The following is a 12,707-nucleotide window of genomic DNA, read 5'->3' as shown; positions in this document are numbered from 1 at the left end:
AGCCGACAGCACCGGGATGTGCGTGGCGCCCGGCCGACGCCAGAGGGGAGGGGAGGGGGGCGTCTGGCCACCATGATCTGGTGATCCGGTGACCCACACGCCCCTCCGCCGGACACATCTGTCCGGGCCGGCCGGGTCGGCGGCAGGGCCGGGTAACGGGAGCGCCGCGGCCGGGCCGGCCCGTGCCGCCGGCTGAGGTGCCGAGGGATGTGAACCAGAGGCGGCTGCCACGGCGTTGATCGACAGCTGCGAGCTCGCCGCGACGACGGCGTACCGACGCCGTCGCCGATGCGGCGATGGCGGAGGGACCGGCGACGGACCGACGTGCCAGCGGCCTCTGCCCACCGAAACAGATGTGTCACGCGGAAGTACCGTCAGGCAGTGCTCGAGGGCACACACAGGGACAATCACCGACCCAGCCCCGGAGTTGGTCCACCGAGGAGAGCTGCCCTCCACCCGCGGGAGGCCGTCCTACAGCCGGGGGAGGATGCCAGCAGCCAGGGAGGGATGTCCTCCAGCCAGGGAGGGATGTCCTCCAGCCGGGGAGGGATGTCCTACAGCCGGGGAGTGATGTCCAACGGCGGGAGACGTCCAGCCGGGGAGGGATGTCCACCTGCCAGAGAAATGTCCGCCAATCGAAGGAGGCTGCTCGCCAGCCCGCCCACCCACTCAGCCTCGGCTTCCACAGCTCGGCGAGGCCGTCACGTCGCGTTGCTAGGCCGTCGCCATTATGAAACGCCGCGCAATTCATGGGCTGAACCGGTTTGCAGACGGCGAGCGGCGGCGGCCGCGGGGCGGGCCGCCTGTGCAATTGGGCTGGGCCCGCCTCTGTGCGGCGCCTCCAATGTACATCCATAATAATGTGGTTAGTGGGCTATTGCGGGCGCTAAGAGCGGGGCCGGCTTAATTTTCAGCGCCGAACGCCCCGTCGACCGGGATTTATCAGCGGACCCGGCTCGGTTCGTGAGAACACTTAGCATACCTGTCTGGCGCGGAGCTGACGCGGCTGCTTTCAGGTCGCCTGGAGCACTGCGCAGGACCTTTAATGCGGGCGCAGCGGCTGGGAGGAGCCTCGCATCGCCAATTTGGAGGAGTCTGCGCTAGCGTCGGCTCTCTCCATCCCTTGTTCCAGCGGATGGTTCGCTCGGTCGGAGGCGGCGAAGTGGCGCGGGAGGTCACGCGTCTCCGACCTCGCAAGAGTTCCCCGGACACCTCTTCCCCACATCTCCCTGTACCAGTAGTGCGGCCGCAGCACTACCGCTCCTGAAGGGTCCCTGCAGATGCTTAATGTCCCTGGCCTGTCACTTCATGATCCAGACATGTCAACCACTGATCTAGCAGTCTTGAAATACTGCCACGCGTCATGCCAATGGAAGCGGAGTGCTGAATGCTGAACCAGACAAAGATCATGCCAGTTTGCCGGAACTAGGACCAGGCCAGCTCGACTACCAGTGTTTCATCGCCTGACCGGCATGGGAGCAGTCCTCTCTGCTGGTCTCCGATCTCCTGTCGGTCTGGACCGACCACTGGAGGAGCTGAGGCAATCTCCTTATACCCCGCCTCGCTGGTCCCGTCACCTGAGGTTGTCTGGTCCTGTGACCTGGGGGCACCTCTGGTCCGGTGACCTGAGGTTGTTTCTGATACTGTGACCTACGGTTGTGTCTAGCCATATGACCTGTGGTCGTTCCTGGTTCTGTGACCTGCGCTCGTCTCTGCTCCTGTGACCTGAGGTCGGACCACCGCTGCTGAACTGTCCCCTGACCCCTGCCTAACCACTCGCCAATATCAGAACCCCGCTGGCGCTGACAACACCACCATCACCGCCCCCGTCTCGGCGGGGTGCCACACCCACGAGAGCAGCCCGGAACGCCACGCGACGGTCGCGCCGGCACCCAGACGAAAACATCAACACGGACGTAACGGTCCGGTGACGCCGGGGAGGCTCCGGGCGCTGCCTGGTGTCGCCGCCCTCTCCGGCGCCGCCGCTTCCTAGTCCCGGTCGGGTTACGGGTGCCGTCACGCGCGACGCATGTGGCGACGATTTCCGGACGCCGCGGCCTGCGCCGGAATGGCCACCGGCGAGGTGGCACTTACAAAAAAACGGCGCGACGCCGGCGCGGGCCGCGGCGCGGCGTCTAATAGGCGCTCGCCGCTTTTAATTATAGCTAGGGCTGCCCAAATCAGGGGAGCTGGATCGGCACGAAGGTCAGCCCCCCACGGGCGAGCAACAATAATAACGGTGTGGGGAAACAGACGGCCAGATGGCGGGCGACCAAGAAAACAGCCTCCCCTCGTCCCTGGCTGGTCCGAAAATATCCCCAATATCCCATATATCATGTGTCCGGAGTGGATGCCCCGCTACCCCACAAACAGCGCATGATCGGTAACGGTCGCACCCTCCTTAGGAGGAGGAACCAAAACAGGGCCCCTTCCGGGTCGGCGGGGCGGGCCGCAAGCTGCGCAGACCGGACTCCCTCCCCCCCTCTCCCTCCCTCCCTCCAGCCGGCGGCCTGGCCCGGCGTGAGGAACTGCGGTGTGCGCGCGGGAAACGCCGGTGTGTGTCGGTTGACATCCGGGAATGTTCTCCAGACGTCTGCCTCCATGCCTTGCAGTCTTCTGCGTAGTTTTGCAAATGGCGGCAAGTGATCACGGGATGCATCTGTAGGTGACCTACGCCAGGTCCGAGCTCAGCAGTGACATATCAGGTGTCAGGGACTTGTCCTAGGGAGGTGTCAGGGAGGTGACATAGCAGGTGTCAGGGACTTGTCCTTGCCAGCCCGTCTCACCGGCGCTGGCGACAGCCTGCGGGGGAAAGACTGACGAGTCAACAGCGTGGTCAGGCCCTGCACCTGTGTAATAGGTCGGCTAGCCTGCTCAGACACGCATGCACGCACGCACGCAATGCTGGGGAATGGCCCAGTTCAGCAGCCTGACTGACCTGTGGAGCACATGATGACGAAGGTCTGAGCCTGTCGCCTGATATCGAGCTCGGCCGTCGGACTCAGGTACCGTTGCAGGGGCAGCCGCTGCAGCAGAGGCTCCAGGAAGTCGTGTGGCGTGACGACGCTCACCTCCCAGCCCAGGCGGTGCAGGACCAGCAGCTCCCAGTCCTGCAGGTCAGGTCAGGACAAGTCACTGAGCATCTCAAAACCGTACCCAGCAGCGGTGACAGCCAGTCGTGGTCAGAGCTGACAGATCAGAGCTGACGGCTTGAGAATGTGAGCCGGTGGTGACGGATCAGGTACAACATGTCAGGACTAACATGTCAGGGTTGAAGGGTCAAAGTTGTTCGGCCACAGGCGACAGATCCGGGGTGACGGATTAAGGGTGACAGGTCAGCGTTGACGAGTCCCAGGTGACCGGGCAGTGTGACAGGTCAGGGTGGCGCATCAGGGTGCGGTATGCCAGGGCGCGAAGGGCCACTGAAGCATCCCTGGAATGCGCGATGATGTCAGACCACAGCCATGCCAGTTAGAGCGACACACGGTCGGCAGTAATGCACGCTAGCCACACACGCGGAGAATGCTGTGCACATACACTGCACGGTGCACAACACGTTCGCGGCGACGCCTCCCGAGAGAGCGGCAAGCTCATCGATCAGGAATCCCAGCCCCGTGCAACCCTGGAAGACGTTAAGGACACACGACGCCGTCTGCAAGTCAGTGGCCGTGGAAGCGGGATCAATCGTCGCACCAAAAATCCGTCTGCAGCTGAATTTTCTCATCAGGACTGGTTCAATGCTTGCAGTCGTCACCACAACAATTTGTGGCAGCAACAATCGAGACGGGCAACCAAATCCGATCATTCCAGTATCCAATGGCGGATGCCGGAGCGAGTTAAGGGGTCATGACCCTGCGAGACGATGACAGCGGTCCGACGAGCTTCTCCCTTTCTCGACTTTGCTTTCTGGGAATGGTGACTGGTGGTGTACTCAGACCTTATCCGACCGCAGCCTGAATCGAGGCATCACCCTTCGTCATCTCCCACGTCTGTCCGACGCGGGCATGACGTTGGCGTGGGACATCAGCGCAGAGGACGGGCCCGACGGGCCTCATTATTGACGCGACCTGCTGTGACGTTGCGAGCGTATGAGCACTGCTGGAATTCTGGCGCCCGCCGTTCCTGCGCGTCCCTGGTGCCAGCCAGCATCGCCGCAGCCTCCAGTGCGGCCACGCTCATCGGGTCCCGAGCGCACCATGTCTCTCATGACGAGCAAGAGGACCACCCATCTGGAGCCCCGGCTACTGGAGCCGCATGGTCGCCGGATCAGCCCCCTCCTCCCCATGGCCAGAGCTGAGAGTTCGTGCCGCAGCCGCCTTGCACAAGGACCTTCCCTGCTGAGGAAACGAGGGAAGGAAGGCGCCTCAAATAAGATAAAGGAGACGCGGCACTCCTGGACCCACAGAGCCGCCACAAAGTGCCTCCGACCTCCGCACATCCGCCAAAGCAGGCGGGGCCTGGCTGTGCTCGCGCTGCGCCGCCAAGGCTATCCAGCTCCCGCGCGGCCCGTCTGGCGTGACGTCACCGGGCGTGACGTCACGCAGGCCGCCGACCGCGCGCCTGCAAAGTCACGGTCACGGCCGCTAAGTTTAATGCCGAGATCACTGGACATCCGTGCGGATGCGGCCAGGAGCAGCGATGCTCGGAACGCCGCCCGAGCCGATGCCGCGCCCGATAGCTACCAATAAAGCGGGCAGCCGCGCTCCCCCCGCACGGAGACCGGCGACAAAAAAGCTTATCTCTCCGTCGGCTCGAAATATGCGGGCGGCCGCTCCGCCGACGGCCGCTCTTAATTACCAATCAAAGCAATATTCAAATGGGGCATTGACGCGGAGGTGGCAGCGCGACGTCGCCCGGCGACGACGCTGGCGGCGCCAGCGGACCGGACGGAGCTGGCGCTGGCGCCGGTGCCGGTCGGAGCGTCCGGTGGGAGGAGATGGTAGGGACGGCGGCCAAAGACAGGACAGACCAGTCATGACAGGAGCAGTCACAAATGAGGATCAGACGGCAGATATATTTCATAATCTGGGACGCTAACGGGTAACACGTCTGACATCCAGCAAAAGTGAGAGGGCAGTGATGCCGCGGGACGACGGAACCCAACAGAATACGAGACAACGGAAATCTCAGGCGTCGACAATGATGGCACGTTCGCCAAGCCAGCATCAGAAGAGAGACGGTCGGCGCCTGACCCGGACCCCGGCTCAGACTCAGTCGCCGATTGGTATCGGCCGTGCGGCTGATAACTCCAATAGGCCATCAAGGCCGGCCGGAGCTGTGTGAACAGAGCGGGCCGGCCGGGGCGCGGCCGCCAGCGACTGCAGCGCGCCGCAGCAGACGAGCTCAAACCGACGAGCCTCGCACGTCTCCGGTGACTATCCGACGAGCCCACACGCCCCCGGTGACAATCCGACGAGCCTCACACGACCCCGGTGACTATCCGACGAGCCTTGACACGTCCTCGGTGACTATCCGACGAGCCTCACACGACCCCGGCGACTATCCGACGAGCCTCACACGCCCCCGGTGACAATCCGACGAGCCTCACACGACCCCGGTGACTATCCGGCGAGCCTTACACGTCCCCGGTGACTATCCGACGAGCCTCGCACGCCCACGGCGACTATCCGACGAGCCTCACACGACGCCGGTGACTATCCGACGAGCCTCACACGACGCCGGTGACTATCCGACGAGCCCCACACGCCCCCGGTCACTATCCGACGAGCCTCACACGCCCCGGTCACTATCCGACGAGCCTCACACGCCCCCGGTGACAATCCGACGAGCCTCACACGACCCCGGTGACTATTCGACGAGCCTTACACGTCCCCGGTGACTCTCCGACGAGCCTCGCACGCCCACGGCGACTATCCGACGAGCCTCACACGCCCCCGGTCACTATCCGACGAGCCTCACACGACCCGGCGACTATTCGACGAGCCTTACACGTCCCCGGTGACAATCCGACGAGCCTCACACGCCTCCGGTGACTACCCGAAGAGCTCCGCACGTTCTGGTGACTACCCGATAAGACCCGCAAGCGCACAGTGACTGCCCGACAAGGCTCGCACGCCTACGGTGACTACCCGACGTGCAGCACCATACAATCGCCAGTCGTCGGCATTGGAGCGTAAAGGACGAGTCGCTCACACGTGCTGATGAGTTCAGCGATGGAGCCCGCCAGCGTGTGTCCTCTGATGAAGTGAAGAGCTTGCCGAACAGCGCCATCGGTCAGCTAGCACCGATGTCAAGATTGGGCTCCTCCAACCAGGACACAGTGGCGAAGCTCACATTACGCCGCTGCTCTGCCCGGACCAGGCCGTGTCAACACCGGGCGGTGCTAATCAGACATCAGGCAGTAAACTCCGGCAAGGTACGTCACATCGGACCGCACAGCGCGCCGGCCCAAGGTCTCTGTTTGCTTATCTTCTCTCGCAACCGCCGCCGTGCCGACCGTCGGCCATCGGCAGGCACCAGGTGTGCACCAGTCGTGCACCACTGCAGCACCAGTCGTACGCTGGCAATGCATTGCCCGAGCACCATGTCAGGCACCAGTCCGGTGCAGCGACGGGTGTGGTTAGTGGCGGTCGGGCGTGGGTGCCATGGGCTCGCCCCCGGCCCGGCAGCGCGGAGCAGTATGCATGGAAGCCGGGCCCGTCGCGAGCGCGAGGAGGGGCCGTGCCTCGGCGTGGGAATCCGGCACGGCGCTGGACGGGTTACCGGGGTCAGAGAGGAGCAGGCGGGCGGAGGCGGAGGGAGGAACGGTCTGGGGTCAGCCGACGCCGGACGAATGTGGGATCGGCTTCAGGGTGGTGAATAACCTGCAGCACGCTGAGGTGTGGGTGCTGAGGGCGGCATTTACGTGATTGGAAGCAGCTGACACCAGAACTGCATTTAATGAATGTGAGGACGGATTTCCGCGACATTTCAGCTGAAGAACGTTGATAATTTGGTGGTGGAGGTGTGTGTCGCAAAAACACGGTACGGAATAAAAACCGAAAACGGACACAAACAGATGATATAATAGATAATCAGCGGCAGAGAACAAACGCCGCATAGGGCCTAACCCATGCCCAGTGCACCACAGTGCCACCGACGCGGCACCCAAAGTGAGCTCATCGGCCGGTCCCGGCGGACGACGGGAGCCGGTCCCGGCCGGCGACGGGAGCCGCGCGGACTCCCTGCCGCCAGCGGCGACCATGTACGGAGGCGGCGGCGGTCTCCCGCCGGGATAACCCTGCGGTTCGCGCCGCCGCGTGTCCGCCGCCACTATCGCTCATACCGGACAAGGTTAGGTGGCCGACCGGCCATTATATACGGGCTCGATGAAGGCCGGGGTCGTCACCGTCCGCCGGGCGATGGCCGTAATTGGAAGTCAGAGGAGGCGTCAGCCTTTGAGCTGCCGATGATCACAGGTTCAGGCACCAGCTGCGGATGGTCCCGAAAGGCGTGGAGTCGCGCGAGGCACCCTGGCCACGTGTCGCGGTAACAGGTAAATGAGGTCGAAGTGCATCTTTCGTTTATGAAGACCACAATTCAACTTTCCACAATGTTCCTTGCTGCGGATGACTTTCGCAGCGGGAGAGAGGCTTTCGGGGCTGAAGTGACCTCCTGAGGCAATGAGGTGGCCACGCACCACTTCAGTGCCTGTCTATGGAGCCTGTGGCCCTTTTGAAGCACCGAAGCAGTCGACATTCATGAACAATGAATGTGAGCATGTTCAGTGGAAGTACCACGGCCTGGACACTACTATTTTATTTGCATCATAGCACAAAAGCCTCAATGCCTCTTTAAGCCTGTTGGTTCATTTTGAAATAATTGGGTAGATCATCGCATATAATGCACTTAAGATAAAGGATCATTGCATTGAAAGGAATGTTTCAAGTGTGAAGACATGGAAGCAAGCATCAAAGAAGATGAACTAAGCTCACTTAAAACTATTGCTATACTTTTACGTGGAAAACATCGCTCTAGACAGCACCGCTTCTCTGCTTATGAAATATGCTGCTCAAGGCCTCATTGTTTGATTACGTCATCATAACTTGCACACATAAATTGAGAGCCAACTGACAGCCGTTATATCTGGAAATAGTGCTCATATACGCCAGATATGAGCCACTTAACAATGCTATTTTGCTTGGCCTTGATCGCCGCATGGCTGGTGGATTGACAGAATTTGAATGCCGTCATTATGGCGTCATGGATGCCTGAGTGACACCGAAAAAGTCTCCCCGAAATAATTTGCACATCTTCGCTGGCGTGTCCCTCAGAAGCTAGAGTGGTTTAAGTCTTAAGAAGGGCAGGCAGGTCTTAAAGGGACTGTTTCACATTTACGTGAGGTTTTCAGCTGAAAAGGCCATCTTAGCTTCCTTAACACCTAAGCCCCCCTAGTTTCCGAGCTACACGCCCGCAAAAATGGGGAGAGTATTTAGGATAGAGTATTTCAAAGTCACCTTGGCATTGATGACGTCATAATAACGTCATTCATATCCTGTCACTCCATGAGCCATGCGATGATCAGGGCCGTGATAGATATAATTATCCAGGCGTTCATATCTAGCGTTCGTGGGTACGATTTCCTAACGACTGCCAATTGGCTCTAAATCAATGTTGTCGCATGGTGCGATGATGTAACCAAGTCATGACACATTGAGGAGCATATTATCTAAACAGAGAACTGTGCTATCTACAGCAGTCATTTCCACTAAAAGACTATACCAATAGTTATTGGTGAGCCTGTTTCATCACATCTGATGCTTGCTTCAATATCTTCAAATGTGGAACATCCCCGTTAAAAAGATAGCTATTTCAGTTCAAAACGCCACACAAATGTGAAACGTTCCGTTTAATCATCCGTTTGTAAGGCTTTGTTAACGAAGTATGCGATCATCCACTTGATGACTTGGAATACACCAGGGCTTCTGACTAAGCTTGGTGTGTCACCCATTCTCAGGGTGGTTTCAATGCGGCACATGCATTTAAGAGGGATAAAAATATATACCTGCCGGAAATATTTCTAAGATGCACTTTTTCTTACCCCATCCAGTCAGACCGTAAGCCATGGACAGCGCATAAAGATACCTTGAAATTACTAAATTTTTGAGAACCCCGCTTATCACAGGTGTGCCGCAAAGACCATTAAAGTTTCGAAGAACCTTATTACAATGTAAATAGTCGGCCTGTTGAGACGGTCCAAGTGTAGCGAAACTAAAAGTTTCTTTTCTTTGCCTGCAACTCATGAATGTTAATCAAATGAGAAGGTTAAACGACTTTCTCAGATAAGCGCTTCCAGTGAGAGATAATTGGCCCCAAAGACACAGCCCACATATTTCAATATTCCGCGCTATTGATTATCACTGGACTGTCTACCAAGCACCAAACTCGTCATCAGACGAAGTCCCATGTTTGTGAAGAACTGTTTGTACAGTAATGCAGCCTGTCTGCAGGCTGGGGCAGTCTTTGCAAGCTAGCAGACTTGTGCATGTCCATGTCCATATATTTCGTAACTTTCCACAAGATCCAGTGGCTTTTTAGAAGTTACACGTCATCATTGATAAAAACGGGCATAAAGGCGACAATGTGAAACCTAATAAAAATAGCCTAACACATCACACATCGGTCAAGGGATCATCTCGGTGAATCATACTACTGCATTCACATCGTAGCATCACACACAATCGAATTCACACACGCACCCACTCATGTGCCAACATTCGCCTCACTCAGTAGCAACTCCATAAGTTGGCGTTTGAAGCGGCCTAGACTCTGAACATTGCGCAAGTCGGGCGGCAGACAGTTAAACAAGTCCGATGCTCTGTAGCTAAATCGGCGAGTGCCAGAGTTGCTCACCGCTCAGTTGCAGTTGCAAGACTTTGCTTGGTAACCGTGTTTCAGACATCGATAGGGGCTACCTGCTAACCGAATCAGACAAACCGTCAGCGAGTCAGCCGTCAGCGGTCAGTGTCAGCACTTCTCACTCCCGCAGGCGAATATCTCCCGTTGGCAAAAACTCGTACGTCCGCCATCCAAGCCGCTCTCCATCGTCGTTCCTCCGGTCGCCAGAAATATATTCTTGATGGCCTGCACCCCACCCCACCCCCTCTCCAATGACCGTCATGTACAGAATCCGCGTGACTCTTCCAGTCGGCAGAATCTCTGACCGCCAGACGACCCCGCTCCACGGCGACAGCCCCCCCCCCCCCCGCCGACACCCGAGTGTCACTCCATCCGACGCCCCAGAGCCTCGCTCCGTCCGACAGCCGCGTCTCTCGGCCCCGGCAGGCAGTCTGTGCCCCGCGGCGGTCTGAGCGCCCCGCCGGGCGCCGCCGACACGCGTCTGCGACCTTGGTCGGGCGGCCGCCGGCTCCGGCACGTCAGCTGTTTGTTTAGCCGGTCGGCAGGCGTCCCGGGCGGCGGCGGCCGCGACCGGCCGCGACCGGCCGCTGCTCGCTGCGGTCGCGGCCGGACCGGCCCCGCCGCCCCCGTGCCCACACGGTCGCCAGTTTGTCGGGCGCCCGCCCGCGGCGCAGCCCTGACCCGACTGAGGTGAACGTGCGGGGGCGCGGCGGCGAGGACAATCGACTGCAGGCCAGACGGGTTCGGCGCATGCTGAGACCGGGAGGCGCGTGATGCACGCGTGCGACGACACGCGCTGGATGATAGCGCGGTAAGAATTGAGCACGACCGCCATGAGGTGGTTCACAATAACACGCCTTGATACGTTGTGTGACGCTCCGCCGATATGCCGCGGTGAGGCGACTAGTTGCAGTAAAACGAGCCGGGTCTTCTCAAGACGCGCGCTTCGTGTGCCATGCAGAGAAACAATTTATAAAGCTTGTTTATATTAGCTTTGAATCGCAGATTATTTCCTCTGCTCGTGCGCAGACTATGTTGTGTTTATGATTCCCAGTGCGGGCTGCCGGGTGGAAGACTGGTGTTCTGTTGCCAGTGCGGGCTGCTGGGTGGAAGGCTGGTGTTATGCTTCCCAGAGCGGACTACCGGATGGAAGGTTGTTGTTCTGCTTTGCTCATGCATGCTACACGGTACACTCTGGATAAATCAATCATCTCTATCAATACATGCCGTTTAAGAGTTTCTGTCAATCAGTTCGCAAAGCCATGTCAATTTCCGTGACACATTCGGATGTGCACATTCCGTAATGTGTTTCGTGATGTGCATGCTATACTACGTGGGACCGGTAAAATAATTTTGCTTGCACCAGGCATGCCGTTACATTTTTCTCCAGAGACCGGAGGTCGAGGGAGGAAAAATCAGGCACTGATTGAGGTCCTCCCCCAAACAAATTTCAGCCTAACTATGTTGCTATTTGCATCACATGCCGCATAAAAACACAAAAGCGTTTTTTCCAGATTATGCCAATGAAGCCGAAAGTAACAGAAGACGGTTACGACACATGCATTCTGCCAGGGAAAGTTGACAACGCACTCCGCATTTTGTACACGCTTTGAGACATTTGGCCATTGAATGGTGAGGTCGTTGGCCGAAGTGTGCTAGTCCCTCCATAGGTCCGGCAGTGGATGTAACCACGCCTCTGAGTTTGGGTGGACTTAAGATCAAAGGGGTTAAACTGGAATTTTGGGACAATCGCATCTGAAAATGAATTTCAGATTAGGAAAAGATAAAGCACGTGAGTTCTATCGACAAATCGGGAACAAAATCGCGTTGGATGGGATTTATGCGGTAGGTCTCTCAGCCCCTAGTTATTACGTCCAGAGTGCAGGCGCCTCTTTTTTGGAAAATGCAGGAAACAGTAGCCGGTTCAAATATGCATGCCCCGCGGGCCGAAAACTTTGACCAATGCTCGTATATTGGGTCTTTGCGAATCGGAAACCAACTACGCACGCTCACGCATGTTAGAGGCCTGCCATGGTAAAAACAGCATTCACATTGTCCAATGGGTACGGCTGAGGCGCCCTCTCGCAATAGTTCCCTTCGTTCTGCCATCATAACAGTCCAAACGTAGCCGTCATGTCTTACCGCCAGACTCGTGAATGTGTCACTACGCATTCAGTCACACGCAAACGACGCCCTTTGTAGATCCACAAGTTCCACCACAAACAAGGTAGTTCTTGTCAGGGGTTTGAATATAGCGGCCCACAAACGTTCTCGCCGGTGACAAATAAACATTTCGCGTACAACGCGTCCGTTACCTGTCAATCTTATGGTGCGATCTTATTCCGAAGGCGCACGGAAGCGTTTACAGAGCGTGAAAAACACCTTTGATGTACCAGTCAGCTTGCCCGCCCGTTGTCAATTTCACCGCGGGAGGTGGGCGCAGGGTGTGGAACAGAACACCGCATCGTTACACAGGTGCCGGCGCAATGCACAATGTTTTCGTGTTAGACAGCTTAAGTAGTTTGATTGTCTACACCATAGACGTGGGAAAGCTGGAAACTGCACAGTTGGGGGTTGCAGGGGGTAGGAGGGTAAGAAACAGCTCCCGCCTGCTTTGAAAAGACCCCTGGTTATTTCTCAACGTCAAATGCTTATCCTCCAGCATCCCTGATCCGTTACCGCTCCTATCCATACGAATGCCATTTTGCAGCGTCGTTGCAGAACAAACGTCATTCATTTTTGCCCTGCTTTCCCGTTTTCCTCTACTTGAACATCCCCGGTGTTGGCGGCGACTTGACAGTAAAAACGCTGCCGTTGAGTCCGTATCAAATAGTCACCATTAGTAATTA

At 57.9% G+C, this 12,707-nt stretch overlaps 1 protein-coding gene across 1 annotated transcript in view; it reads right to left on the bottom strand.

Annotated features, from left to right (window-relative positions):
* Positions 1–12,707, bottom strand: part of LOC119108536 (G1/S-specific cyclin-D2) — a 35,821-nt gene that overhangs the window by 16,113 nt on the left and 7,001 nt on the right. The window contains exon 3 of the mRNA XM_037232124.1: positions 2,939–3,110. Within this exon, the coding sequence (XP_037088019.1) occupies positions 2,939–3,110 (172 nt within the window). The remainder of the gene's footprint in view (positions 1–2,938; positions 3,111–12,707) is intronic.

The sequence above is a fragment of the Pollicipes pollicipes genome, unplaced genomic scaffold (genome assembly GCF_011947565.3).
Source record: "Pollicipes pollicipes isolate AB1234 unplaced genomic scaffold, Ppol_2.1 Scaffold_6686;HRSCAF=7923_pilon_pilon_pilon, whole genome shotgun sequence".
NCBI classification, from domain to species: Eukaryota; Metazoa; Arthropoda; class Thecostraca; order Pollicipedomorpha; family Pollicipedidae; genus Pollicipes; species Pollicipes pollicipes.
This window is presented reverse-complemented; position numbering and strand designations above follow the sequence as displayed.